The following is a 27,030-nucleotide window of genomic DNA, read 5'->3' on the forward strand; positions in this document are numbered from 1 at the left end:
TGTTTCACGACACAGTTTCGTTTGCATCCCCATGCGCTCCATCGCTCGAATCCTCTCGTGCGATCTCGCTTGCGGATTCAGACTCGGATTCGCTTGTGTCGTCACTTGAATAGTCCGTTTGGCCAGCATCGTGGGCCGCAGAACCCGAATCGCTGTCCAGGGGACCCGCTTGAAGCCTGCGAGCCTCCTCCAGGATCGCGATAATGCTTTCGTTTTTGCGACTCTTTGCCAGCGCCAGCGCTTCTCCGCCAACTTGGTCGATTCGCACACCTCGGCTGATCAAGCGGCGGATCATGTCCTCATCGGACTCTTCGACAGCCGAGACAAGGAGCGAACCGTCGTCGGTGCCAAGGTTGAAGGGATTCGGCGAGTTCAAGGTGAGGAGATCCAGCATGAACAGGTCTCGGTTCCGGATCGCGGCCTTGACGGCTTGCCGACCGACGTAGCCATCGAGGGACATGGAGCACTTTTTGATCAGGAACAGGACGACCTGGACCCGCTTTTGGGCAACCGCGGTGATGAGGGCATCGTGGGCGTACATCGTATTGAAGCTGGCGCCGTCCCTTCGCAGCTGATCCAAGGCCCTGATATTGGAGGCTTGGGCAAGCCGCACCATGTGGCGGCGATTCAGCGATGCTTCGTCCTGGCCTTCCAGCGCGACGGCTTCTGTCGTCGTCTCGGGTGGGTTCGGGCCCGCGGTTGTCGTCAGCGTGGAGTCAGGCTCTCGCTCGGATTCGTCGGCATGCTCATCCTCGGCATTTGCGCTGGCAAAACTTGGAGGCGGGACTGCATGGTCAGGCATATTGGCAACTAGAAGCTCGATAATGCCCGTGCGTCCGTATTTCTTGGCAAAGGTGATGGCCTCGGCGCCATACCTGAGGAGACTGACGCCGGCGGTCAGAAAGTATATGACGATATCTTCGTATCCTTTGACGATGGCGTCGATCATGGCCTCGGCTCCATCCCGTCCACGAACATCGACGCCGAGACGGACGAGGACCTCGATCGTGTGAATGTCGCGCTTCTCGGCTGCTGTTCGGAGGCAGTACCGCCCGTCTTTGCGAGGGTCGAACCCGGTTCCGACAACGATCGGGGCGTCCGGGATCTGGATATAGGCCCCTGTCAGGATGTTGAGGTAGTAGCCGCGGTCGTTGAGGTACTTTACAATTTCGACAAGCCCGTCGCGGGTGGCAGTCCTCAGCAGAGCTTCGAAGCGCAAATCGTCCACGGGGGACTCGAACGAAACCAGCAGCTCCTGGAAGAGCTCGTCTTGCTTGCTGACGAGGGCCTCCGAGAGGGCCAGAATACCGACTTCGGCGACTGGGTAGCCCATCAGGATGAGCCATCGCACGCTCTCCAGGTCGCAGTCGGCAACGGCATTCAGGAGAAGCCCGCCATTGTCCCGCTGCAGGTTGTAGCGGCCCTCGGAGATCAGCAGGTGGAACATGTCAAAGTCTCTCGTGCGGAGGGCGACTTGGACGGCGGCCTGGCCAACGTAGTGAACCAGGTCGCAGAGCGGCAGGAGATACAGGGCAACGTCCCGATGGCCAGCCTCCAGGGCCTTGACGAGCGCTTCGCCGCCGTGCAGACCGTTGGGTCGGAAGCCCTCGTCGACCAGCGTCGCTATGGTTTCGAAAGCCCCCTGCGAGGCCGCATTGACGAGGCACCGGCCTCCATGTCGATACAGAGGCGCACCTTTGTGGATGAGCAATCGGACGAGCGGTGGCGATGTGTTTTGGGTGCGGTTGACGATTTCAAAGGCCTCGTTGGCGTTGAAGAGCTCGTTGTCGGCGGCTTTGAGGATGCTGATGGCCAGCCAGCTCATCCGGTTTTCCAGCGAAAGGGTCAGCAGCTCGGAAGGCGGGGTGGGCAGGCGCTGGAACAGCAGCGGCTCGAGCGAAGCCAGGGCATCCAGCTGGCCGAACTGGCTCTTCTCCAGCAACAGCGGTCCGTTGTCCAGCGCCCGGCGGATGTGTCTGCAACTTCGGGCGAGCTCCCTCAGTTGGGCAGGAGTCAGGTATCTGGCGATTTCGACCAGAACCTCGCTGGGAATTCGGTATATGTGCATTGCGTCCATCGAAGCCAGATGTGAAGGCTGGCCGACCAGTGCCGGGGGGGGGGAGGGACCGGCGAAGAGCCAGGGGAAGCCGAGACGGAACCACATCCGTTCGGGCGCCAGCAGACTCATCCGTTTCGGGCGACCACGAACCATGAACGTGCTCACCACGAACCAGGCCGATCGCACAGCCAGCAGCGGGTGTCCCAGAGCCGCCACCACACCGCAGCCGCGGGACGCTCTTCCTCGCCGAGCGACAGAATCTTGTGAGCGAAGCGGATTCATGCTGGCACAGGCTGGTCCATGCGGTAGATTATCGGCCAAACGGTCGGCCAGGGCAGCCGCGAGGTGCTACCGCAGTATTGTGCGAACGCAAGTGATATACAGACGCACCAGCAGTGCAAGCTCCCGACCGGCGGTGGCGGCTGGCGAATCCAGTGGCCCTTGGGATCTGCACATCGGCCAGGGGTGTCAATAACAGGCATCGATCGGCTGGCACGGCACTCTGCGTTGCATACCCGAGCTACTCACTCATCGGGAAGTTGGGCCATTCCGACAGCACCAGCGCCTCGCAAATGCTCGATCCGAGAGCGGATCAGGCTGAGCTGGCGCAGAAACGGCAGACAGCGGCTCCGGAATCGATCGATGTGATTGTGGTGTCGACGGAGCAGGAACGATGCCAGTGCCTGGCTTTGGACACAGTTTCGACCGACGGTTGGTGGTCTTGCCATCGACATCGAGGCATCCGGGTAGTTGCTGCGTGGATCACTCACGCGGTAATCGGCTGCTTGCCGAAACCACCGGGATTCCATCCCATCCGAGCCTAGGACGCCCCTTTCTGCAGCAAGAAGCTGCTTTGATGCAACCATTTCTGGGATTGTTTCAACCAGGGCTGCAGCAAACTCGAGAATCTGTGAAATGGAAGCCACAAGGACGATAAGAATGCAGCGACGCAGCCTACGGCCACCAGGCTCGGAATCGCAAGGTGGCAGGATGAAAGGGAATAGAGAGGCTGCCTCGGGTGCTTGTGCTGTACCTGATGCGCTTTGTCGACATCGGGACCAGAGTCATCGGTCCGATACACCGATGTCAGCAACTGACGGTGGCGATGGTGGTGGTGTTAGAGGCAGTTGCCATGCTGTAGAATTGTCCATCGACGAGGGCATCATCATCGTGCTGATTGTGTTTGATCATCATGCGCATCGGCAATCCGCCGGCTTACCCTCAGCTGCCATGCTTCGAAGCGCTCTTGCGGCCTCAAACCACACAGACTGTTGCGGGCCAGAATCACATTCCCAGGATCCGACACATAGTCCATTCGGGATTTGTGCAGCTGAAACAGCACCACCGGATGTCGTCGCGGCGGAATCTTCTGCGCATTCGGAGTCGGTGTCTTTGCTGCCAACGGATTCGATTGTCTCGAGCGAATGACGCTTGCGTTGAGTGGATATCGCATCGCTGATGCACGGCCGATCTCAGGCGACCCCGAATCGTCTCCGGGAAGATGGCGCTGCGAGGGAGGCCCGGGGCGCTTCATCCTCTGACCCGACATTTTGAGCTTAACCGAGATCGGGGTCTGCAGTCGATTTCCAGTGCCGGACAGAGGACCTTCTGACTGGCTCTGTGCACCGATGCGTCCCAAGGCACTGGGCCCGGGTTCGGATATGCTCTCGCCCAGGTCGTCGCAGCGCATACGATCTGGATCATCCACATCCATACTGTCTCCATCTCGCCGCTGAGGCGTCTCGGCATCGCTTGGTTGCGCTGGGACAGCACGCTGGCTTTTCCGTTGTCCGCCTCGGGCTCCTCGTCGGCATCGCCGCAAGCGGGGGGTTCCAGCCCCAACGCCGGGCTTGGTATCAAGATGGGTTTTGTGAAGATGGCTTCTAAGATGGCACGCAGAGGTCAGGTAGCTCCGATGCACCCGGGCGAGGTACTCGGCCGAATTCAGATGGAGCTGGATGTCATACTAAACGGTTGCAATCCGGATCAAGCGTCAGAGGAGCTGCACCAGCCCTTCGTTGTCGATAACAGCAGCGCAGATCACCAAGCTAAGATGCGATCGCGCAAGCACGAGTCGTCACTGATGGGATAGAGTCTTACAGTTCGGGTCTGGTTGGCAATCTGCAGAGCAGCAGTGGAAGCGAAGCCACATGCAGCACATTCCACATCCTGAGCAGGGAGGAGCGCAAGACAGCCTGGGCATGGATAGAGGCCGTGGCGGCAGGCAGGGCTGCAGTCGACGAACATGCCAATGCACAATGTCAGCGTCGAGGCGAAAAGATCGATGGTGCTGCCGACGACAGGAGCTCAGCGGGATCAGCACCCACCATCGCAGCGAGAGGAAGACACTGGCGCCGCTTTGAGCCGGGGAGAACTGGACGACCCTCTCATCAAGCAGAGCGGCAAATGCAAGCTCGTGGTGCTGGCAGGCCGGATGCGGACATAGAAGCCGGACCATGTCGTCGCAGCGAGGGGCAGCGATGCAGATCAAGAGGAAACCCGGCAGTGGGCGATGCGGAGTCCAAGAAAGCCTCGCCGTTACAGCGTATCCACTAAAAAACGGGACACCCAGGGTTTTGACCATTGATCAATATTTTGTTACCCAATGCTATCGCGCGCTGGCCATGACCATTCGCCACACAACCACTCTCCAGAGGAAAGTTTCACTCTCACTCTGCCACACTGCCATCCAGCGAGCAGGTCTCTCTCACAAGAGGGCAACACACCTCTACAAGTTCAAGCGACTGGATGAGCGAGTGGCACAGTTCAGGGACCAGGCCCGCTCCATTGACCCACGACGATTAGTCTTTGTCGACGAGACAGGGATCAGGAGATCCATTTTCCCTCTCTACGGATACTCACCGAAGGGTGCTCCGCTTCGCCAGCGCAATCACATGAAACACAAGTCTGTCTCGGCTGCATTTGCCATCAACCACTCTGGTGTGCTGCATCGCATGTACATCCCCACATCATTCAAGACACACTCGATGGTCGAGTTCTTTGAGCGAGCGACGTTCCCAGACGACTCTGTGATTGTGATGGACAATGTCAGCATGCACAAGACACGGGCTGTCCTGGACTGCATCGAGCGCCGAGGATGGTCAGTGATCTTCACCCCACCTGCTTCACCCGACTTCAATCCCATCGAAAACTTCTTTGGGGTTGAGTTCCTCCAATTTGGAGTTGAGCTCCCCAATCACGCCGCCATTTTCACGCTCAAATCCCTGGCTTGAACCTCTCGGCGATTTTTGAACAGGGTCGCTTCCCAACCAGCCCGCAACGACGGGCTCCTGCTCTCGGGTATAAATGCCACACCTTCGTCCTGCTGCTTTCTTCCCTCATCTCGCCTTGATCTGATCATCGCGCTATTGTACGATAAAAAAAGTCTCTGCTCTGACCAGTACCACTGGCAGACATCCAGCATCCTCTGCCCCCATGCCTCCGAAGCGCAAGGGTACCGGTGATTGCCAGCCTCGACCACCCAGGCCCAAGAAAGCCAAGTCACAGTCGGAGCCTGTCTCTGGTTCGTATTCTGATCCCACGCATGCTTGGTCGTCTGTTGCTCCGTCGCTCACCACCACTGCTTCTGCAGATCCAATGGATGTCGATCCCACCGAGCCTGGTCCATCTACTTCCTCGAGTACCGGCAAGCGATGTCGCCAGTGCGATGGCACCGATCACGAACGCTGCAACACCAGCAAATGTCCCAAATACCGGCCCCTCAAGAGTTCTGTCGTCCCACTCGTGGATGGAAGGTCATCCGCCCCTCAGTTCAGCTGCTTCAAGCAGACGATGGATGGCTGTTGTCTCAATCCCGCTCTCCGCGACAAGATCCAGGCCACCGTCGAGGCCATGACCCAGATCCAGTTCGAGGCATCCAGGCTGCTCAACCTACATATCCTCCGGTGCATCGAGCAGGATATTCCCGTCCCCGTCATCTCCAAGTCCACCCCTGCTTTCGTTCGCCAATGCTTCACGATCGTCCAGGCTGGTGCTCTCTTGACAGCCAGGGACATTGAGAAGTACGAGCAGAAGCTGATCGATTCCTTCGGCATCTACCAGTCCACTCGGCACGCAGACATGCCTCCGGCCCCTCGTCTGCCTGATGGTGCCCGCAGTCAGCTTCTCACACTGGCTGTCAATGCCTATGCCACCAACTGCACCACCCACCTCAACCTGGCCTACTGGCGACTCCTTCGCCGCTTCTGCGCTGCCGTCTTCCCAGCCAACAAGCATAAGCACGAAGCCATCGAGGCCTGTCTCGAGCTCTTCGAGAAACCGGACTCGACTCCACCCAAGGCCGATCTCGAGTTCCTCTATCCAGACTTTGGCCACATCCTGGACGAGTTTCGGTACAGCAACGACCAGGACCGCTTCCGGGCCCTCCATCGCCTCTCACACCATGTGGGGATCCTTGCCCGGGACAAGATGGTCGACAATGTCCACAAGTGGATCGACTGTGACATGCCCGCCCTCCGAGTCACCGAGCTGCAGCGCCAGGCCAAGCTGGACAAGCTTACTGCCCAAGGCATTCTCTCCGACGACAAGAGGTTCACCACGGCCAAGTCTGAGCTCGGCACCACCAAGTCCAAGATCAACAAGCTGGCATCCAGGATCAACTGGGCACTGAAGCAGCTCGCTCTTGACACTCCTCCGGCCGTGTGCACGATGGTCCTTCTGTGCACCACCAAGGCCAAGTATGTCAAGATCGACACCGTCGCACTCTGGGAGCTCCTGGGTCCAAAGAAGCGCATTGGCCTCACCTGGGACATGCTCAAGGAAGAAGGTGATGACGGTGTCAACAACCAGGATCGTCTCTGGCGCAGTTGCTTCAAGCTGCGTAGTTCCCTCTTCCAAGAGCGGGACGTGAACAAGAAGCTGTTCAACTACGAGATCAGCACCGATGGCATTGGATGCACCATCGGTCTCGTCAAGTTTGTGCGTCGAACCGATCGCACCGAGACCATCGAGCCTCCTCCGACTGCCGAGCAGCGTATCCAGACCCACATCGGCGACCCAGACCCCGATCGCACCACTTGGATTGGCATCGATCCTGGAGTCGGCTCCATCTTCACGGCGGTCATCCAAGCACCGGGCCACCAAGACGAGGTGGTCTCATTCTCGAATGGCCACTACCAGCACATGTGTGGCCATACGTCCAACACCAAGTGGCACAACACCATGAAGTATCGACTCAGCATCGAGACCTGGATGTCGACCACCCCCTCGCCCAAGGTGCAGTCCTCGGAGGCCTTCAAGGTCCATCTCGCCCATGTCCTGCAACCGGAGCTGCGAGTGCAGCTCGACTTCCACCTTGGCAAGAAGGCTCGTCACCATCGCTTCACGGGCCACAAGAGACGCCAAGTGGCCGTCGACAGGATGTGCAAGGCCGTCCTGAAGCACGCCCCGATACGGACCGATGTGGTGATCGCCTTTGGCAATGCGTCATGGCGACAGGGCAAGGGCTATGCATCCAGCCCTCGGAGGCAGCGGTTTGCTCGGTACTTTGAGCAGTTCGAGCACCACCGACGCCGTCCCAATCACCCTCACGGAAGTGTCAAGGTGGCCTCGACGAACGAGTTCAACACCTCGCAAGTGTGCTCCAAGTGCCTGGAGCCAGTTCGGTTGGAAGGACTCGATGCGCCCAGTGTTGCGAATTCCCACTTTGTCAGGAGCTGCAAGAATCCCAGCTGCCGGACAGTGTGGAATCGCGACGTCAATGCGGCGCGCAACATGATCACAGTATGCAGGTCGATTGTGGAGATCGGAGAGCGACCGGCGGTCTTCACTCGGAGGCTGCCAAAGTGATCTGTTTTATTTCTTGTGGCTTTGCTTGACGCAAGCACAGCACATACTACTGTTCATGGAAACGGCTATATTGTCCCGTTTTTTTTCTGAATAAAGTGTATGGGAAATGGTCGCTGGCAGCATCTCGTCCTATCGGCCGGATAGAAGCATATCCCAGTATTTCGCCACGGGCAGCTTGCCGATCGATACCGACGTCTGCTCTGCGAGAACCTGCCTTCGCAGACCCACCACAGGCTGCAGTCAATCACCAAGACAATCGGCCTTGGCTGATTGGTCTTGGAGCGCATTCTCGCAGCGATACAGCAGCTCATCTGCGTGGCCAGATATTTTGGGGCCACTGATGATGTGAAAGGCTTCAGGCACATCGCCGCAGAACCACAACCAGCAAGCGGCCTCTGTTCATCGCATCTACAGCCCGCTCGCTTCCAAGCAAGGAACCCCGATACATTCCCGAGCCCAGGCTTGGACGTCGCCAGCGATGCCAAACGAAAGGAGCTATGCCCACATCCACGAGTCTCTGAAGCACTGCAACAACCTCGCGGGGTTTCTCAAGAAGCGGCAACAAATCGAGTTTGCCTATGCCAGCGAGCTGTTCGAGCTGTGTCAGAGCTTCAACCGATCCTTTTTTGAGTCTAGCTCCCGGCCTCCAACGGTTGTGCGGCCGCCTTCGATCCTGCACGCCGATCCAAAGAACAGCTCGGATCTACTGGATGCCATGGCGCCGGACACTACGCTGCTGCGACAGTAGGCGTTCGTTCACTGCCGATTTGCTGCCGACACCGACGTTGTTGCGTGGTGTGCAGAGTGATGAGCGAGCCCAACGCTTCTTCAGAATGGCTGCTATCGTCGCACATCTTTGGCCATGTCCTTGCGAATGTCGACTCACAACAATGCCTCGTCATCCAGATCGGTGTGGAAGGCTGTGGTTGAGGCCATGGAGCATATGACCCGAATGTCGGAAAGCCATGTCGGTACCCCAGTGCATTCACCAATGATGATGCTATCCGGCTGTTGCTCTGTCCTGCCTGGTTTCGAGCATGGGCACGATAGTCCCTTGCTCTTGTTCATGGCTTCTGACGCCATCGACAACTGCCTGTCACTTTCGGCATGTCTCTTCGTTCGTACCGGCGCTCCGCTACAGAAAGCGCTCGGAATCAGCATCCAGCAGAACCTCATCGACCCCTTCCAAATCAAGATAAAGGATATGGAAGAACAGATCCGAGTTGTGAGTACGGCCTTGCGATTCTTCTGAAGACGCTAAACAGAGAGTGGTCGTGTGAGCAGGTCCGCCCCAGAGGGCAGTTCGCGCATTGCTCGCCGCTCATGAACTGCATGCTCAGCATCAAGAAGAGTCCGTCAAGCTCACAAAGAGACTGCAGGACGTTTTCAGTATTGTTCAGAAGGTGGGTTTCGGCTCAGTGCTCTATATCCGTGCCTTGGGCGGCAGGGAGAGAGGGACGATGGCCTGCACTTTGATCTGAACCCCTGCCTGATGGTCCCAGGCTCAACACGACTATGACGAGCTCAAGTGCCTCGCTGATGAAGCGAGAGACAATCTCTCCAAGGCCCAGCTCAATTCAAGCACCAAGAAGAAGGACCTCGAAAAGGTGCAAGTCGGAACGCGATAAACTGTGGCCAGTTCCCCAGCCCTTTGGCCAATCGCTAACACAGCCGCCCACTCCCCAGCTCTCGCTAAAGTATCGCCAGGCGGAAGAAAAGGCGTCCCAGGCACTAGAGAACTTCAACAAGTGTCAGGCTGCCTGCAATTCTGCGCAAGAGGACCACTACAATCGACTGCTGCCGTCCTTGAATGGCGAAATCCGTAAAGGGGAAGAGGATCGCATGACGGCGATTCGCAAGCTCCTTCTTGACCTCAACTTCCTCGATAAGATTCAGTCCGATGCCTGCATGACGACCATCGAGGGACTGAGTGACCGGCTGTCCACAGTCGATGTCGACAAGGATGTTAAGCAGTTTGTCGAGTCCTGTGTAGGTGACTCGGGATCGGCTATGAAAGAGCAGCATATTCGAGTGGCCTGGAGCTAAAGCTGGCTCCTACTACCCCCGCCACAACAGCTGGCCGATGGGAAGGACTCACTCAACATGGGCGTGCGGAACTTGGTCAATCCTCTCAAGGCCGGGCGCGTGTTTGTCAAGAAAGGTAATGATGCATCGAGGCGGCTCGGATTCGGGCTGATCTTGCAGCTCGACACCCGATCGAGCAGAGCTACGGCCTCTATGTTCTCCAACATAGCTGCATCCGGGAGCTATTGGCGCTCTCGGATATCATCCGGACTGCGCCTTTCGATGCTGACAGATTCGGGCTTCTCCAGGCGATCATACCCCCGGCTGGGTTCCTAGCTACCTTGTGCTTCTGGAGAAAGAGAAAAGGCTATACTGCTTTGATCGAGTGGATGTAAGGAGGATTCGTCACCAAAGACGACAGCAGCAGCATTGGCGATGTGCGGGGCGCCTGTGCTCTCCGGAATGCAAACTACACTCCGTCCTCTGCACTCCACTGTTGCCACTCTGGAGCCGTCTCAGATAATCATCTTACAAGCTATGTATAGTCAAAGAGTGCTGGCCATACACCGCACCTCATTCGTGCACATCACATACATGATGCAACGATAACTCATCATCTGCGTGTGCATTCCATCCACAGTCCGAACGACCCCGCGAAATCGTTTCCACTTCGAAGCTGAAGATTTATTCTGTCGATGACAGCTACTTTGGTCGGGCCAATTGCTTTCAAATCATCATCGACGATATTTCTCCGAGCGCATTATCGGACAAATCGGAATCCGCGCCCGGATCATCACCGGCCGCAACTGTGGCCAGACAAACGTACAACATCATCAGCGAGTCCCAAAACGACAAGCTAGAGTGGATAACGCACCTGCGTCGGCTCTCATACTGCTGCCCTCGATGCGCACAGGTTTATGATCAAACCGATCCCGATATCGATCCAAAGGGGGGCTATGCTATGCATTCGGCGGATGGCACAACCACCCCGGTGGCGTCGCACAGTCGTCAAGCCTCAATGAGCGAAGGATCCGGCGATCCGCAGTCGGCCCCGGTAGCGACCGCCAAGGCGCTCACGGGCTATGCAAGAAGCCTTCAGCTGTGGATCACTGAGGCGAAGGACATGGGAGGAGCGCAAAAGTACGCCCCGTATTGTGTGGTTCTTTTGAACGACATAAAGCAAGCTCGGACGACCACAAAACATGGCGACAGTCCGTTCTGGGGAGAAGACTTTCGGTTCAGGTGAGAAGGACGACCGAATCGCAGCGGTCAGAGCCTCGCATTGCATCCATTTTTCAAACAAACGGCGGCGACAACGTTTTCTATTCGCTGTTTCGCTCTTGCTTGTCCTGTGCGGTACTGTTGACAGCTCATAAAGCGCGAGGTAACCCGATCTATCGATCCAACCAAATGTCTGCTGTACAGCGATATACCTCCGTGTCGAACACGTCTCCGGCTCCTGTTCTTTTCAAGCAGTACGAACCGAAGCCAGAAGGATACTGAAATCGGTAACAGCGCTGCTTCCCGAGTATGCCCGATGCTGACTCTGGACTAACTCCTCGAATGCTGCGTCTCCCAGGCTACATCAGTATCAATCTCTCCAACCTCAAGTCCGGCAAGCAGGTCGAAAGCTGGTACCCACTAAAAGCCTTTTCCCGCCAAGCCACCGAGGGCGATGGTACGCCTCCTGCTGCAGCGTCACCCGGAATGGTGCGCGTGGCATACTTCCTGACGGTAGGTCACCATCGCGAACATCGAGATTGACCGGCAACAACTTGGTGCTGACAAAGGTTTCTACTCTCAGAATGAGAAAACACTACCGATGAATGCATACGAAGAGTTCCTCCAGATTGCAATGGAGCCCAAGCTGACGTGCATCAAGCACCTTAGCAAGCTTCTGGGCAAGGACAAGGAGGACTTTGCCAAGACAGTAAGTGTCCCTGTTGGCGTCGGAGGATACTTGTGGGATGAATCGGTGTTGGAGGAGATTCGCAGAATGAGCCGTGTCGACCGCACCAACGCAACTCGCGGTATCTATGCTTGATCGCCAGCTCGTGAGCATTCTTGTGGCGTACAATCGAGACATTGAAGGAATTCAAGAGCTCATGAGCGAGGAGATTATGGCGACAGGTAATTCGAGATCTACAAGGGCTCGTTCGCTCCAGCAGCACATGCCGTATCGCCCGTTCACCAACTTGTGGATCCTTGCTGTCCTGCGCTGGATTGATCATAGTCGTTGTGAGACACCCATACCCTCGTAGTGTCGGTGCACTTGTCGGCTAACACTTTCACGCGCTGCCCTTTCACCACAGCCAACTCGAACATCATCTTTCGCGGTAATTCTGTGGCCATCAAGTCACTGGATCAGTACATGAAAATGATCGGATCTGAATATTTGGAAGGAACGTTGGGCTCGCTCATCCGTGGTGTATATAACAGCAAGGACAACTGCGAGGTATGCATGTCTGACACTCGCGGCTGGCTGGTGCAAGGGCCGCAGCTTCGATCAGTCGTAGCCTCGACCAGTCGCAGCTAATCAGCTCTCACAGGTCGACCCAACCAAACTGGGCCAGCTTCGGTCCAAGAATGTCGAAGAAGTTATTCGGAAAAACTCCAAGAGACTCCTAAACCATGTCAACATCTTCTGGGTTACGATTGCCCGGTCGGCAGAGAAATGCCCGCCGTAAGGACCGCCCGACCATATGCAATTTGGCTGCACTGCCCTTCCATACCGGTCCGGCGCTGTGTCGGTTCAGTGGTCTGTGGATGCCTTGCTTACGGACTTTCCGTGTCGCATAGAGAGCTGCTCTCAATCTTTGCCCGCATCAAAGACGTCGTCTCCAAAAAGTTCCCCGAAGACCCCAATGCCATATACTCCGCAGTCAGGTGGGTATGAAAGCGTGCACGCCCATTCACCGTCACGGCTGAGCCGTCGCATGCTGATAGGGAATGCTATATCGTGGATCTATCTTAGCGGATTCATTTTCTTGAGATTTTTCTGCCCAACGATTTTGTCGGTAAGGACCGCGTCCAGCTTCGCGTGTGCAGTGTTGAAGGGGACAGCATATCCCCGGCGTTGCATTTGCCTCGTTTCGACCACCGATCTGACAGAACGTATCCACAAGCCCAAGCTTTTTGGCATCATGAGCGAACATCCCGATCCGATCACATCAAGAACTTTAACCCTGATTGCCAAGATCATTCAAAACCTCGCAAATCTCTCTGAATTTGAGGGCAAAGAGCCACATATGGGATGTGTGAGTTGACTTGAGAGATCGCCATGCCTTCAGGTCCTGATATGTCGGATCTGTGTTGCACGATACTCACGAGCTCTGTCCTTGATCGACTCGGCACGCACCTGTCACCGGCAGTTCAATCCATTCATCGTCGAGCACATCCAATCCATGAAGGCGTTCATCAACACACTTTCGGTAAGCCACACGACTAGCGCTGCAAGAATCGAGCTGCAAACCGTCGCGAACCAGCCCCGGCATTGGATATTGTGTCGATAGCGAGCTCCATGATGATTCCTGAACAAAGCTGCTGTCTCTCAGCGCGGGCCTGTTGATATCCAGCCCAGTACAAAGCCACGCATCAATCTGCGGCGCGAGACATTTTTGCTCTATCAGTACTTCAGCACGTACTCGAGCGAAATTAAAAAGATCGAGGAGCCCTTGATCGACAAGCTGCTTCCCATTGTCGAGCAGCTGGACAAGATCCAGAACCTGGCGCAGGCCGAGGAAGTCGGCAATTCCAATGCAGAAACCGACGACGAGGATCTTGTGATGGCCCCTCACCACAGCGCTCCATCGGAGGGTGCCCCGGCCCCACTTTCGGGGCACCTGATGGAGGAATCCGTCTCAAGCAAGAGCCCGGCCCAATGGGGCAAAAAGGTCCTGCGCAGCATGAGCAGCACCAACAACTCCCAGAAAGAGCATCTACTTGCGGATGAGGTTGGGTCGTATCAGCGCCCGAGCGCACTCGGAAACGAGAGTGCCAGCGCAGCACAAGGCGAGGTGCTGTCCAGCAGTCTCCTGTCGTCAAGCGACCTCATGGGTGTTCCAAAACGCACGGACACGACCGAAAAGCATGCAAGAACCTCCAAGGCGCTCCTCAATCGAGACAAAAGTCGGTCCATCCCCGTCAACTCGCCGCCGACCAGCGGCGAGTCGTACCTGCCTCACAATCCCTCGAAGCTTGGCTCGTTTGATTCTCTGAACCACGAGCCCGACTCTCCCAGCAAATCAGAAGAGTCCAAGACCAAGCGGTTCTTCAAGGCCCTCATGGGAAAGAAATCCAAGGACAAGCACGATGCCGATGCGGGCGGTGGATACCAGCGTAAGCTCTCCGAGGATTCGACAGGAGGCTCGACAGGAGGCTCGATGGGAGGCTCGATGGCAGGCTCGTCTTCGATTATCAAGCTTGCCGAAGACGACATTCCTGAAAGCTCGATCCAGGGCTCGGTCCAAAGTCTCAACATCGACAAGCGAGCGTCGATGGACTCGCTGGAAGAGGAGCTCAAGCAGCAGAAACGAGGCAGCCGGTTCCACTTTGGCAGCGGCAATCTGCGACAGCTGGGAAGAGCAAAGTCATCGTCGGACACGCCTCAGTCCAAGCTTCCGAGTCGGCGCCGCGACTCTGACATCATTTCGAGCGACAATCCCGACGAAAACAGCGGAAGCTTCCTGCAGATCGGGCACCACGAGCCGCTCAAGTCGGACGATGGCTCGGTTGGCAAGCACCGGTCCCGGCAAAGGAGGTTCAAGGGCCCGCTGCAGGCAGTCCACGGCGAAAGCATGATTCAGGGCGGAACGACGCCCGATCCCATGTCGTTCCTGGGCGGTCTCAACGACTAGAGTCGGATTGAATACAGCCAACAGAGCAAATAGATTGACCAGTGATGATGACCAGCCTATGGCGCCGGTCTGGACATCTAAACCGAGCGACCATATATTCAAGAGCGCACTCCCCCGAACTGGCGAGCTGATTTTGCAGTGCCATCGACTACCTCATATATTTTTGTCTTTGGATTCTACAGAGTAATTAGTGCGCGGACAGTTCCATTAAATGTTTCATTATTGTATCACCGGGATGCAGTCCAGACGGCGCTCGAGGGCTCAAGCGTGCACGAGATCGACATGGAATCTAGTTCGACTGCCCGACGACGAGTTGGCTAGTTAGGAAGAGCAGCGTGAGAAAGATGCGGCATACGCTTGTCGTGTCGTGTGGATACGCAGAGCAGCGATGTCGCCGATGTGGCCATTACGCTTCCACCTTACCGCGGATGCCTCTTGGACGGAGTGCCGCTGGCACTGTGCGGCAGGTGTCGGCGCTCTCGATGCGCATGGTGGTTATCGAAATCGATTGCGCCCGCACTGCGCAGTGTGAAGCTCATGGATTTGAATATTTCGATGGGAGTTGGCGCCGCTAGAATGGATAACAAGTCAGTCAATCGAGGAAAGGTGACATGTCTCCGATTTAGTCAGCGCTGGCGAAACAGGGTTGGGGGTATTTGGTAGCTCGGATTCGAACGGTCGGTATCGGTCGAATGCTCGGATAACATACCATGGACAGCAACCATCCACACAAGCAAGCACACAGCCACAAGGGTATGGAGGCCTCTCATTATTGATGGGACTAGAGTTAAAGTTGACGGTGTCTCGAGAGGGGAGCGAGGGATTAGAGCTGACGAAAGTGGCTCCGAGGGAAAACGGGAGCAGAAATAGGCTCGCGGAAGGATGCTGCAACTCTCTGAAACAATCGCTTGGCAGCACGCTTCGATCCAGAATACAGATGACCCCGGCCGAATCGTGGACGTTTCTGTCTTGGACCAATCGCCAGAGAGAGAACAATGGTGGTCCTGCCGGCAGCATCTGGACCATTCATGCCGACCCTGCGCCCAGCAGCGACAGTAATCCTCGAATGCAGCCCATAATGCCATCTCCATCTGCCCGCTGTTGTGCGCTCGAGCGTTTCGTGTCGTCTCAAGTGGTGGTTCAGCCATGAACGGTGTATTATGCAGAGCATCGTCTCTCAAATCAACTGAAAGTCTCCCTGCTGATATCCCAAACTCCTAGCCCCGTGCCCCGAGCCCGGAGCCCCGAGCCCCGAGTGGCCCACAAAACGACGATCTAGTTACTGTCTTTGAAGACAGTATCCACGCCGCTTTCGTTGAGAATCGCAATGTCGTCTGGGCTCAGAGGTGTAATGTTGCTGCTGTCGCCGCTGAGAGGAGGCGGAATGGGAACGGGCACTGCCGCGCAGAGAGCTGGGAGGAAAGAGCGCCGGGCGATCAGCCATGCCACCGAGTGTGTCCTGAATGTCTCAGTAGATATGCTCGAATATGCATCTGCGCACAGTTGCTCCCGCCACATCAGATCGAGGCGATAGCGCTTCGCTGCTTACTCGCAAGCAGGGACAAGACAACAAGAGACAAGAGGGCGGGCTTCATGGCTTGTGCTGGCAGTGTTTGGTGCAAGGTATATGGCGGGAACTTGGGTCTTGGAAAGTGTGTGAATGAGAGGACCGGGGTACTATTTGCGATGGACTGTGGGAAGCAGAGGTCAATATATGGGGTTCGCCGGTGAGCGCTCGAACAATGCAGGAGACTTGTGCGAACCATCCGTCAGTCTGTCCCATGCTGTTTCTCGAGCCATTCACCTATCCACCCATTCAAAGAATGGCTATGGTACCGATGGGAGCAATGGTATGAATGGAGTGAATGACATCCGTGACAATGCCACCTGAGTGTATCCAATCGACAACGCTCACACACAGCTCAATCATTTTCCACAATGGCCATCAATGCACTCTGAGGACTGCAGTTGCCAGTGCTGCTCATCCAGTTCAGCCCGATTGGGGGGTTGCGATAAAGGTGCTCTTGACACATGAACAAATGAGACAGCCATATGTCAGCGTTGTATTCGATGGCATGTGTCGTATTCGATGGCATGTGTCCAACTCGGCCATATGCAATAACACAGATCACCTCCCGGTGAAGACTTCTGGTCGCTCTCCACAATCGACCTGTACACAGTACAGTCGGTCCAGAAAAACGAGACAGTTCCTTCCTGGCTTCAGATGTCTGACTGACTGTAGGTCCAGTGAGCAAGCCGTGAGATTGTTTCCCGTCCTGGTTGGCAATCTCTCTGTGTAGTGCATCCACTCCACGCTCTGGACAGTTCCATACTAACTCGATATCAAGATGCTCGGCCTTCTCGAGTCGCTTGGTTTCCCGACAATGTGAGCATACCTGGGATGTGTTGAACTCGTTCACCGAGCACACATGGATCTTGGAGACGGATTGGTCTGGTGGTCGTCTCTGGTGGTGGTGGAATTGCTCGAAGTACTTGGCGAACCTGAGTCTCCTGGGACTGGATGCATATCCCTTCCCCTGTTTCCAGGATGCATTCCCAAAGGCAATCACCACTTCGGTCTCCTTGGCCATACTTGCTTGGCCATGAATACGATGAGTGGGTGGGTGTATTCAGGTTCCAGAAAAAGCACAGTCATAGCTCAAAACGGGGCTGTCCCATTTCATTTTGGAAACGCTGTAATCACGTTGCGCTCTGTATTGACATCGCAATTCCGCACCGTGCAGCTGCTGGGAACGCTGTAGATCAGCCATTGCGGGTTCGGCCAGAGACATGGACGTGCTCAAGTCTCCGTCGATAGTCCTCTTTCGCGAGCGATGTGATGTGGTCGTAAGAATTGTATTGAATGTGCGTGTCAGGGCAGTTCAGCGATGGCATGCAAAACAATGAATACGTCAGACGGCGGAAAGGGACCGTGACAGCGCTTGAGGCTGACGGCCTTGGGCGTCGACGGGTACGAGTCAGGACGAACGCAGGTCGTCGGTGGCTGTGGCGAGTTGCAAACGACCTTGATCGAATTGCACATGAAGCGCAAAGGGAATATTTTTTTTTCTTCTCTTTGTCAGAGAACAGGGAGTTGCCTTTTTTTGGTTGCTTTTCTTTTCACTTCTTCAGAGCATGGGACATTGACTTTTTTTTCTCTCCTCCTTCCTGCGAAATCAAATATATATCAAAAAGACGGACAGAGGGGGCGAACTCAAACTTCAGCGCGCTCTTCGTTCCTTTGCTGATCACTTGTCGCCAGCAGCGAGCTCGGCGGCAGCAGCAGCAGGGTGCTCAGCAGGCTCGGAGCCCGAAACCGAGGTGGAACGGGGTGCCGAGATGGTGACGGGTGAGAACGGAAGAGGAACAAACACCGGCTTGGGCGAGGTCGGGGTGAGCGGCTTGGAAGCGGTGGTGGTAGCGGTCGTCTTGGAGGCGTGGTAGGCCGCCAGTTTTTTCTCGCGATAGCTCTTGGGCTCGGCAATGTTGACGACCAGAGACTTGGCGCCGACTTTCTTGCCGTTCAGCTCGCGCAGAGCCCTTGTGGCCTGCTCCTCGGCTTCGAAAGAGACAAAGCCAAAGCCCTTGGACTGGCCCGAGGACTCGTCCTTCATGACACGCGCCGAGACGATACGGCCGTACTTGCGGAAGAGATTGAAGAGCTCCAGGTTGTCGACTTGCTCGTCGAGGTTCTTGATGTACAGATTCTTGCCATCAAGGGAGGAGTCGTTGCTGGCGGCATCGTTCGAGGCGTTGCTGCTGGTTTCCCAGGCGTGCGGAGTGGTGTTGGTGGTGGTGCTGTTGCCGGAGGACTGCTTCTGCGTAGGAACAAAGGCAGGGGCGTGCGGGTCGACGGAGTGCTGGGCGTTGAGGCTGCCTGGCTGGTGCCAGCCGGTCTGAGAGGGCGAGCCCCAAGAGGGAGTGGGGGAGTTCCACTGGCCATTTGCAGCGGTGCCGCTCACGGGAGGCGGAGGACTGCTCCAGCCAGCAGCGACGGTGGGAGTAGGAGGCGGGCTGTTCCATCCCACGGGAGCGCTGGTGGGCGACATGGGAGTGTTCCAGCTCATGGTGGGGGAGGCGGGCCCGCGGCTGGACTGCCAGCTGTCGCGCCGGCTGGCCTGGTCGCCGGGAGGAGAGGCATCGGGCTTCCACGAAAGACGGTTGTTGCTGGAGGACGTGGAGTTCTGGCGGGTGGGGTATTGGTACGGCGAGTTCTTTGGGAACTGCCAAGAAAGCGAGCTGGTCGAGGGCGCGGCCGTGGTTAGTGTCTCTGGACCGAGGTATCAAGGCATGTGCCCAATACAAAAGCTCAAGGTGTCCGGCCGGAGGGGACATGCAGCCGCTGTAAGCTCTCGGGGGGTGCAAAACCTACATGGGACAGCCGCGGAAGGTGGAGCCGTTCAGCTCTCTCAGGCACTGGTCGGCGTGGTCCTGGTTCTCAAACTGCACGAGCGCATAGGACTCGGTGCCGGAGCGATCCAGCATGACCTTGCAGACCATGATGCGGCCGAATTCGCGAACGACGTCGAACAGATCCAGCGATGTGGTGCCCAAAGGAATGTGCTTGAACACGATCGTCTTGGATCCAGATGTGGTGCTAAAGTTCATGTTGGGGTCCTTGAAGAGGCATGAGACCTTGGAGCCCAGGAACATGGACTGGTTGACCGTGGCGTAAAACTTTTCGGCTGCAGACGCAACGTGAACAGCGCGGCGGAGAGATGAGTCCGCAGAGGAGCGTAGCACCAGATGGCTATGGTGAGTATTGAGAAGCTGCGGCAGGAGCGGGCGTGGTCGCAGCGACAATGGCGGTAGTGCGAGAGACTCCAGGACAGAGACAGGCGGGACTTGCCTTCGATCAGGTGGCGGAAGATGAGCTTGTGTCGGCCGAGAGGAGCAGACGTCACAGGGTCGCGCTCCATGAGGACCTTGCTGCAAACCGATACCACATTCCGAGCAAAAGAGCGGGCAGCGAACGGTCAGCAAGGCAGAGCGGGGGGGGTGGAGGGGTCGAAATGAAGCCGAAATGCAGCCGAAATGCAGCCGAAATGAAGCCGAAATGCAGCCCGAGGAGCAACCCGAAATTAAGGGAGACAAATGCAGTTTCCGGCTGGTCTGTGCGAGATGGGCGGGCAGCACCGGCCGAGGATGGAGGATGCAGCCTTACGTTTCGAGCCTCATGTCGTTGAGGACCCTCACCAAATCCTGTCGACAGAAACACAGATAAAGTCAGCCGAGATTCGCGGAGCAGGGAGGACAGGAGGCGAGTCTGTCTCCCGGCCACAAGAGCGTCGCTGGAGCATGGGCCAGGGCGATGCAGCCTACCATCTCAGTGATAGTGAACGGAAGTCCACTGCACAGACACAAGGGAGATATGGGCCGGAGCAGAGAAAGGTCAGCGGCAGCGACATGGCGATCGCGGATGCAGGTCGATGCAGGTCGATGCAGGTCGATGCAGTATGGTCTCAGGACAGAAGCCTTCCCCCCCCCGCAAGGACGGGGGTATGCGGCAGAAGCCCACCTGAGGAAGATGGCTGGGTAGCCGTCAAGAAGAGATTCGATGGACATGGCTATTCGAGATTTGTGATAGATTTTGAAGTGGCGATATGAGATGCAATGGCCAGATTAAAAAAATAGGTGGCTGAATGGACGAAAGGGAGTCGGCGCAGCGGTGGGAGCCGGGGGGATTAGGGCAGCAGAAGGAAGGGGGGGAGGAAGAGCAAACAGAGATGGCCAGGGGGAAAGCAGATGAGGTCCTAGTCGCTGGTGGGGTCTTTCACAAATGCAGGAACAGCGGGGTCAGTCTCGGTCGACGGCAAGCTCGCAGGAGGGGCTTGATCGTTGGAGTCCTTGACGACCAAAGACCCGCTGGCCGAGGCTTTTTCTCGGCCTCGCTGGCGCAGAGACGCCGGGCGAGAAGCTTGGTGCTGTCGTGTGCCCCGGTCGTCGCTGCGGTGCTTTCGATTGTTACTGCCGTGCTTCTGGCCTGTGGCCGCCAGGGACAACCAACGAGAGCGCCGAAAGCGATCGCGGCCTTCCTGATTTGGGGCCGCTGTGCGCGTCGGTGGCGGCCGGCAGAGGCACGGCCCTGGGTCGTTGTCGTTGTGGCAGGCGCAGTCGGTGACGCCGGGCGGATCGATGGTGAGGGGCAGTGGGATCCGAAGATGGTGGGCGAGCGGGGAGGGACATGGCTCATGAGCGGCAGCAGCACGGGCAATCTGCGCGGCGCTGGCGATAGACTTTGGTCTATTACGACATGGTGCATTGTCCGCATGTGAGGGCACTGCAAACATCGAGCGCATCAACCTGAACCACCAACACCAACCATCAACCACCAATCACCAAATACCAAATATCAAATACTAATCATCAAACACATCCTCTGCTGGTCGCTATGACGTTAGCGGGCCCGGCGGCGGCACGGTCGATGTGGCGCTGACATCTCCAGCGCCATCAGCAACGGGTGTTTGCTGGGGCAGTTCGGCAGCTGTTCCATCGCAGAGTTCCAGGTTCTCGCGCACATAGAAGCACATGTATCTGCAGGCACACCGGATGCGGTCAATAGATCCGTCGGCGTCGAGAGTCAGGGCAGCCGAACGCTGTGCCAAACCCGAGCCAGCGGTGGCGGTCCGAAGCGACGTCGGTGCCGATAGCATCACACAACACCCGCATCCAACACGCATCAACACACACAAGGTGGAAAACTCACATTTGGTTCTCCAGCGCAGCTTGAGGGTCCGTCAGCGTGATGCTGTGGTCGTCGATGTTGAACCACTATGAGCCCCGGCGAGCGGGTTGCCGAGCAATACAGCGAGTCAGCAGCAGCCGCGGTCGCAGGTTCCAATCGCTCATGTACATCCAGCCATGCAAAGGATATCCCAGCGCCAGACCAGTCCGCCCACTCATTAAATACCTCGCCGCGGTACTTGACGCATGCGGTGTAGTGTCCAGTCTCAAGCTTGCCCTGATGATTGACGATCGCAAAGAGCGAGTAGCGGTGGGCAGGAACCGTATCGCTGAGGGAAGAAGCCCGGCCGGCATCGTGGTAAGGATGGCAACTCGTACACGCTGTCGTTGGCCGCATCGGCTCGGCCATGGACACGCAGGTCCGCCAGCGCACCGCACCAAGGCCGGCTGTGGACTTACACTTGGTAGTCAAACTGCGAGGGCCCCTTCAGCACTGTTTTTTTGATCGGCGTGGTTGTATCCTTCTTGACCGTGGCCTTCTTCATGCGTAGCTTGACCGATCGGGATGTATACGGCGTCATGTCGAGGTCGGTCGGAACCCTGACAAACGTCTCGATCTTGGAAGACGAAACGGCCGTGTGCTCGAAGCGCTAAGGACAACAGTTGCGTGCATTTGAGAGCCATCCACAGACAAGGCGGGTCAGCACAACACAGCTATCAGCGCATGGTGATCTGCAGCTCGCTTGTCGATGGGCCGGCGGCTCGCTCACTGACCTTGAGCTGGATACCCAGGACAGGAGGGAGCTTTTTGATCGACAGCTGCTTGGTGGCTTCCTGTGGGGTATTGTCGCAGTTGGCGCAGGTATACTCCTGGGACCCCAGCCGTTCGGGATGTGTGAACCTGGCCAGACCGACAAGAGTCAGCGAGGACACAGGGGTGCGCTCGTGTCAGCGATATGGCCCCCGAAACATGCCCCTTGGCTTGCGGCGACGAGCTTTGTTGCTCCAGAGGCGCCGGCCCACCTGTCGAGGCAGTCCACCAATGTGCAGCCGTCATCGTGTCTGATGCGGGCAGACTCCTCCGATGTGGGCGTGACTGTGTCGTCGAGCTTTTTCTTGATCTTCTTGGCCGACTTTGCGGTGTTTTTCAGGTCCAGCGACAGATCCAGCATCGGGTCGTTCACCGTGGTCACATTGTAGCACTTGAGGCAGGTCACGTCCGACTGGAGCAGGCCCGAGAACACCTGGTGCACCACGCACTGGCAGTTCGGAGTTTCCTCGGTGCCTGGCGCAGAGTTTCATTTTTTCGAGACGATGATCAGCCGCATGCCATCAACGTGGGCCGTGATCGCAAAAACCGCACTCTTGCATTCGAAAGAGCCCCGAACGAGAGCGAGGCTGTCGCTCCACAATCCCTACCGACACAGCCGCTGTGGATGGCGCTCAGAATCGATATGAAGAATTCGTGCGCATCCTGCTGGGAATAGCGCGCAAGGTGCTTCTGCGACATCCACATCTGGTACAAAATCGCTGTTGGGCCATACGGCGTTGACACGTTCGTGGTATAGGACTATCTTCCCCCCCCCAGATGCAGAGGTGAGAGAATGCAACGCTGAGTCTCATCGGCCGGACACCGTTATATCCTCCATATGGCCAGGGGATCGAGAGGAGCACAGACACGATCGCCGCACGAGTTACTTGTCGACAGCGACTCGACATTCTGCACCCGCAAAGTCCTGCGCACTTACGTTGCTGAAGAGCTTGTCGATCTCGCAGGCCATGCAGGACTGGTTCGGGCACCTCGCGGCATCATGCTTGTCGGCCAAGAAGTGGCCCCGTAGAAGTGGATTGTGGATAAAGGTTTGCAGCACAGCGTTCATGAAGCAGGTCGAGCCCATGTTTCGGAGACCGCGCAAGCCTGGAGCGAGGGTTGGACCGAGCAGCATCAGCAACCGAGCCAGCGATCGTACCAGCGATCGTACCGGCGATTGTACCAGCAACCGAGCCAGCGATCGCATCAAAACCCATGTCGGGAACTCATGCCGAAACCCGCTCCAACCCGTCGAGCAGCTGGGCTTCAATGACGCCTTACCGCCGCAACGTTGCAGATCCGCATGGGTCTTGATGAACTCGGTTTCTTCAGACGTGGCCGTCCATTCCACAGGACGGACCCTCCGAACGGAGGGCTCTGAAGATGAAATCAGAAACGGAGGCGCAGAATGAAGTGTATAATGGCAGTGTTAGCGAGGGCGAGCAATTGGTGAGGCTGCGGGGCTGGATACCGTTTGGCAGCCGGCCTAGCCAGATGCATTACCTTTGACCCTGGAAATGAATGCGTCTGTCCGAGTTCGCTCGGACTGGACGATGGACTCGAGCTCGAGGTCATAGACATAGTCGTGGCAAGCGGCGCAGTAGACGGTATAGTGCGAGAGATCCAGTGCTGTGTCCAAACGAGGGAGATGAGAGCAGGATCGGCGTGCAGGCCGCCGACTGGAAAGGCGACCACCACCACCATCCTCGAGCCCACAGAGATCCACCAAGACTCTGTGCCCCTTCTCCACAACTGACCAAAGTTGTGGTTTGCTTCCGAGAAGTGCTTCTTCATGTGTCCGTCTTTCCAGCAGCCGATATACACGCATTCGATGCAGGAGTGCAGCCGCCCAAGGGTTTCATCGCAGACAACGCACTGGGGCGAAGGAAGCTGTGAAAGGAGCCGACGAATGCAGATCGTTAGTCGTCCCGGCTTGCTCATCAAAACGCTGCCCGCGATGCTGGCTGCATCAGTACAGACGACGCCTCTCGGCGTGCTCATCGAAGCAATCACCTATTCCAGCGGGCCCGATGCAGGCTGGCAGTGCTTTTCGGGCAGTGTCAGCTCGCTCGGCGACGATGAATGTAGCGGATGGCTTTGCGCTCGCTCGTGCAGCAGCACCCCCAGTCAGCGCATGGGCCCGTATCGCCTCACAGAACCCACCTTCTCCATGGCCGTCATTTCCTTCTCTAGGACACCCCGCTTGCGCTTCTTGCCCGTGCCACCGCCGTTGGCGATCATGGCCGCCTCTTCCTCGACGAGAGCCTTGCGGGCCTTCTTGGTCATGTGCAGATGGAATCGGGCTTGATGGCACATCGAGTATCGCACGCATGTCCGAAACGAGTCAAAGAACTCTTCAGAGTTGGATCGCAGCTTGGCCTTCTGCAGATGAACACATCCATGGGCGCTGGCGTCGGTGCTCCTTCGGAAGACCGAGACCGGAAAGAAGGGCTTGCCATGGGATGCATCCGCGGATCCTTTTTTCTGCGGCGAGGAGGTGGGATGGCCGGCTTTGACCATACTTGCGGGCGGTTGGGGTCCTTGCTGGGCTCGGGCGGGTGGTTAGATGGGTGGACAGACTCCGGACGCAGCCGGATCGGGCCGTGGACGGTCGAAAGGAGGGGAGAGGCCGGGAAGGTTGATGGAGGACCAAGATGGATCGTCGGGCCAGCGACACCGCCGGGGCCAAGTTGCACGACGCATGTTCGCGCCGGGCACATCTCAACAGTCTCCGGGTCTGCCTCTCATCCGGCTGTGCCTCTTCCTCATCCACGATTGCCGTCATTGCCTGGCCCGCCGCCGGTATCTGCTGCGTCGCTGATAGCCATATATCGCCGGACACGGAGCAGTCCACCAGCTAGTGTAAATCGAACGCCGGACGCCGGATCAGTCGCCGATCGCAACGAAATGGACAAAACGGCCCGGGGCAAGGCCCAGCATCTCCGTGAGCTGCACCGTCGGCCACTTCCGGTCCAGATCGCCCCGCATGGTCTCGGGCTGCGGTTGCTGCTACCCTCATGGCTGTACTTATTCCGTCAGCCAGCTCGCCCAAAAGCCATCTCGACCGTCAGCGGATCCATGGTGTGGAGCCCAGAAGACTATCTTCTTCTCTGGCAGTGCGGCTTCTTTGGAAAGGGCACGCTTTCTCGCAGCGAGCTCACCTGGGAAATGCGCCAGACTCGAGGAGGCGGAGGCGAAGGTATCGCCGGACTGAAGCAGAAGACCAGCGACCCATCAGGGTCGGCGCAAGATCCCGGCATCCTGTCTCTGGGCCAGGCTCTGGATCTCGAGAGCAACCAGGACGACCCCGCTGCCCTGCCACCCTCGCTGAAGGGCCTAGAGTCGATGCAGCTCACGGCCGAAGAGTCCTTCTTTCTGGCATTCGCCTTGGGTTCACTCGAGGTCACCCACTCGGTTTCAAAGGTAAGATAGCGCCGGCGGCACTGACCCTTGACCACCACGAACGAAGCTGTGAATCTCTGTCATGGAGGCCTGATGTCTCACCCTCAATGCTATTGCCTCGGCCTGTGGGTCGCGACGGGCATGGCTCCACTCTGTGATCTTTTTCTTCTTCTTTTCTTTTCTGGCTTAGAAACAACTGACGATCCTGGATCTATGGAGCAAGTTTCATGCCGACGCAGTTGTGCAGCGGTCCCGCCATCCTCCGACGGAGGGCGAGATATGGTGCCCAGACAATCCGTTTGTGGTCGCATACGCTGCATACCACTTTTACCGAGCGCTCAAGTGGGTGGTTCGCTCGGGAATCAAATTCGGAACAGACTTTGGTGCGTAATCATGGAATTGGACCCTGGTCGCATAGCCAAACGGACCAAACGGACCAAACGGACCAAACGGACCAAACGGACCAAACGGACCAAAGCAGCCGCATGCCCATCGCTCTAACTGTTGCAAACTTGCGGTCCCACTCAGTGCTCTACCAGAAAGGACCGGCATTTCGTCACTCCGAGTAAGTCGAATCGCAGGGAAAGGCGAGCCAGAGGATGGGTTGGATCGATATACCACTCGCCGTCTCACACCAGTGCGTCTCCACTCCCCACCATAGCTATGCCGTCACCGTGATCTCGACGAAGCCATCGGCCCAGCGGCAGCATAGCCCTGAGCCCGAAATCGAATCGTCCGGACGCCCATCCAGCACCTGGCAGCAGTTCCTGGCATCATCACGGGTGTGCGCACAGGCCAATAAGGTATGTACTCCATCTATCGATGGCCGACCCATAGCCACACACACAACCCAAGATCCTAACATTTCGGCCGCATCATCAGCGCATGCTGCTCTGCTACGTTCAGGTTCCCGACACTTTGTCGGTCGAGACCCATCGAGACGACCCTGCCGCGGCTCTGCGGCAGTACAGCATCTTTGATGTGGTTGTTTCCCGATGGGTTCCACAGCGGACACGGGAAGCAGCGTAACGACACAAATGTCCCTGCGTGTGATCGAGCCAGAAGAGCCAGACGATGCCCAAGTCCATGTCAGGAGGTAGACGGCTCAGCTGAGCTGCGACATTACTCGTCTGCAGCCTGCTCAGACTGAACCGGGACGCAGCAGCTTATTGGGCTGAGTGATGCTGATCGATCACTCAAGCGACATTGATCGGTGCTAGTACTGCCGTGATGGACTCGGCCGATGACTATACCGCGAGACAGATCCTCAAGGAAATGGCTTACACTATATTCAGAAAAAAACGGGACAATATAGCCGTTTCCATGAACAGTAGTATGTGCTGTGCTCGCGTCAAGCAAAGCCACAAGAAATAAAACAGATCACT

The 27,030-nt window shown here is 57.1% G+C and overlaps 6 protein-coding genes across 6 annotated transcripts; 2 read left to right on the top strand and 4 right to left on the bottom strand.

Annotated features, from left to right (window-relative positions):
* Positions 1 to 101: 101 nt before the first annotated feature.
* On the bottom strand, positions 102 to 4,561 carry BJ171DRAFT_567176 (uncharacterized protein; the record flags this gene model as incomplete). Its single annotated transcript, XM_053113453.1, has 8 exons — positions 4,387 to 4,561; positions 4,160 to 4,289; positions 3,279 to 4,025; positions 3,158 to 3,232; positions 2,588 to 2,967; positions 2,450 to 2,507; positions 271 to 2,407; positions 102 to 223 (listed from the first exon to the last, which is right to left on the bottom strand). The coding sequence occupies exons 1-8, from the start codon at positions 4,515 to 4,517 to the stop codon at positions 102 to 104; spliced, it is 3,780 nt and encodes a 1,259-aa protein (XP_052967951.1). The 5' UTR covers positions 4,518 to 4,561.
* A 6,104-nt stretch (positions 4,562 to 10,665) lies between these two features.
* Positions 10,666 to 13,541, top strand: BJ171DRAFT_54464 (Rho GTPase activation protein). Its single transcript, XM_053113015.1, has 11 exons — positions 10,666 to 11,134; positions 11,318 to 11,400; positions 11,472 to 11,626; positions 11,697 to 11,822; positions 11,944 to 12,022; positions 12,205 to 12,347; positions 12,442 to 12,575; positions 12,692 to 12,778; positions 12,867 to 12,909; positions 13,018 to 13,149; positions 13,264 to 13,541. The coding sequence occupies exons 1-11, from the start codon at positions 10,854 to 10,856 to the stop codon at positions 13,402 to 13,404; spliced, it is 1,404 nt and encodes a 467-aa protein (XP_052967952.1). The 5' UTR covers positions 10,666 to 10,853; the 3' UTR covers positions 13,405 to 13,541.
* Positions 13,542 to 16,023: 2,482 nt separating this feature from the next.
* Positions 16,024 to 17,339, bottom strand: BJ171DRAFT_580523 (uncharacterized protein; the record flags this gene model as incomplete). Its single annotated transcript, XM_053114046.1, has 3 exons — positions 16,024 to 16,160; positions 16,298 to 16,439; positions 17,145 to 17,339. The coding sequence occupies 3 exons, from the start codon at positions 17,337 to 17,339 to the stop codon at positions 16,024 to 16,026; spliced, it is 474 nt and encodes a 157-aa protein (XP_052967953.1).
* Positions 17,340 to 17,585: 246 nt separating this feature from the next.
* BJ171DRAFT_441060 (uncharacterized protein) lies at positions 17,586 to 20,589 on the bottom strand. Its single transcript, XM_053108064.1, has 6 exons — positions 20,267 to 20,589; positions 20,071 to 20,098; positions 19,913 to 19,950; positions 19,598 to 19,677; positions 19,121 to 19,433; positions 17,586 to 18,987 (listed from the first exon to the last, which is right to left on the bottom strand). The coding sequence occupies exons 1-6, from the start codon at positions 20,311 to 20,313 to the stop codon at positions 17,997 to 17,999; spliced, it is 1,497 nt and encodes a 498-aa protein (XP_052967954.1). The 5' UTR covers positions 20,314 to 20,589; the 3' UTR covers positions 17,586 to 17,996.
* Positions 20,590 to 20,942: 353 nt separating this feature from the next.
* Positions 20,943 to 24,976, bottom strand: BJ171DRAFT_441063 (uncharacterized protein). Its single transcript, XM_053108065.1, has 12 exons — positions 24,407 to 24,976; positions 24,001 to 24,133; positions 23,747 to 23,872; positions 23,525 to 23,620; positions 23,181 to 23,350; positions 22,852 to 23,002; positions 22,456 to 22,717; positions 22,207 to 22,333; positions 21,892 to 22,082; positions 21,659 to 21,761; positions 21,455 to 21,519; positions 20,943 to 21,282 (listed from the first exon to the last, which is right to left on the bottom strand). The coding sequence occupies exons 1-12, from the start codon at positions 24,761 to 24,763 to the stop codon at positions 21,138 to 21,140; spliced, it is 1,926 nt and encodes a 641-aa protein (XP_052967955.1). The 5' UTR covers positions 24,764 to 24,976; the 3' UTR covers positions 20,943 to 21,137.
* On the top strand, positions 24,977 to 27,022 carry BJ171DRAFT_598068 (tRNA intron endonuclease). The gene is made up of 5 exons (XM_053114806.1): positions 24,977 to 25,666; positions 25,836 to 26,028; positions 26,174 to 26,210; positions 26,307 to 26,448; positions 26,528 to 27,022. Exons 1-5 carry the CDS (start codon positions 25,151 to 25,153, stop codon positions 26,672 to 26,674), a joined length of 1,035 nt encoding a protein of 344 aa, XP_052967956.1. The 5' UTR covers positions 24,977 to 25,150; the 3' UTR covers positions 26,675 to 27,022.
* Positions 27,023 to 27,030: the final 8 nt, after the last annotated feature.

Source organism: Polychytrium aggregatum (genome assembly GCF_025602895.1).
Source record: "Polychytrium aggregatum strain JEL109 chromosome Unknown BJ171scaffold_13, whole genome shotgun sequence".
Classification (NCBI taxonomy): Eukaryota; Fungi; Chytridiomycota; class Chytridiomycetes; order Polychytriales; genus Polychytrium; species Polychytrium aggregatum.

What these genes read in the sequence shown, in the direction of transcription:
- BJ171DRAFT_54464 (XM_053113015.1), top strand. Translation starts at nt 10,854, where the DNA reads ATGCATTCGGCGGATGGCACAACCACCCCGGTGGCGTCGCACAGTCGT. An exon ending in TCGGCAGAGAAATGCCCGCC is followed by an intron (nt 12,576 to 12,691) that starts GTAAGGACCGCC and finishes CGTGTCGCATAG; the next exon opens with AGAGCTGCTCTCAATCTTTG. An exon ending in GCCATATACTCCGCAGTCAG is followed by an intron (nt 12,779 to 12,866) that starts GTGGGTATGAAA and finishes GATCTATCTTAG; the next exon opens with CGGATTCATTTTCTTGAGAT.
- BJ171DRAFT_441060 (XM_053108064.1), bottom strand. Translation starts at nt 20,313, where the DNA reads ATGTCCATCGAATCTCTTCTTGACGGCTACCCAGCCATCTTCCTCAG. An exon ending in CGTTCACTATCACTGAGATG is followed by an intron (nt 19,951 to 20,070) that starts GTAGGCTGCATC and finishes TTCTGTCGACAG; the next exon opens with GATTTGGTGAGGGTCCTCAA. An exon ending in ACCTTCCGCGGCTGTCCCAT is followed by an intron (nt 18,988 to 19,120) that starts GTAGGTTTTGCA and finishes GCCCTCGACCAG; the next exon opens with CTCGCTTTCTTGGCAGTTCC.
- BJ171DRAFT_441063 (XM_053108065.1), bottom strand. Translation starts at nt 24,763, where the DNA reads ATGGTCAAAGCCGGCCATCCCACCTCCTCGCCGCAGAAAAAAGGATCC. An exon ending in CATCCACAGCGGCTGTGTCG is followed by an intron (nt 22,718 to 22,851) that starts GTAGGGATTGTG and finishes ACTCTGCGCCAG; the next exon opens with GCACCGAGGAAACTCCGAAC. An exon ending in GCTGCGCTGGAGAACCAAAT is followed by an intron (nt 21,283 to 21,454) that starts GTGAGTTTTCCA and finishes GTGTGCCTGCAG; the next exon opens with ATACATGTGCTTCTATGTGC.
- BJ171DRAFT_598068 (XM_053114806.1), top strand. Translation starts at nt 25,151, where the DNA reads ATGGACAAAACGGCCCGGGGCAAGGCCCAGCATCTCCGTGAGCTGCAC. An exon ending in CCGGCATTTCGTCACTCCGA is followed by an intron (nt 26,211 to 26,306) that starts GTAAGTCGAATC and finishes TCCCCACCATAG; the next exon opens with CTATGCCGTCACCGTGATCT. An exon ending in TGTGCGCACAGGCCAATAAG is followed by an intron (nt 26,449 to 26,527) that starts GTATGTACTCCA and finishes CCGCATCATCAG; the next exon opens with CGCATGCTGCTCTGCTACGT.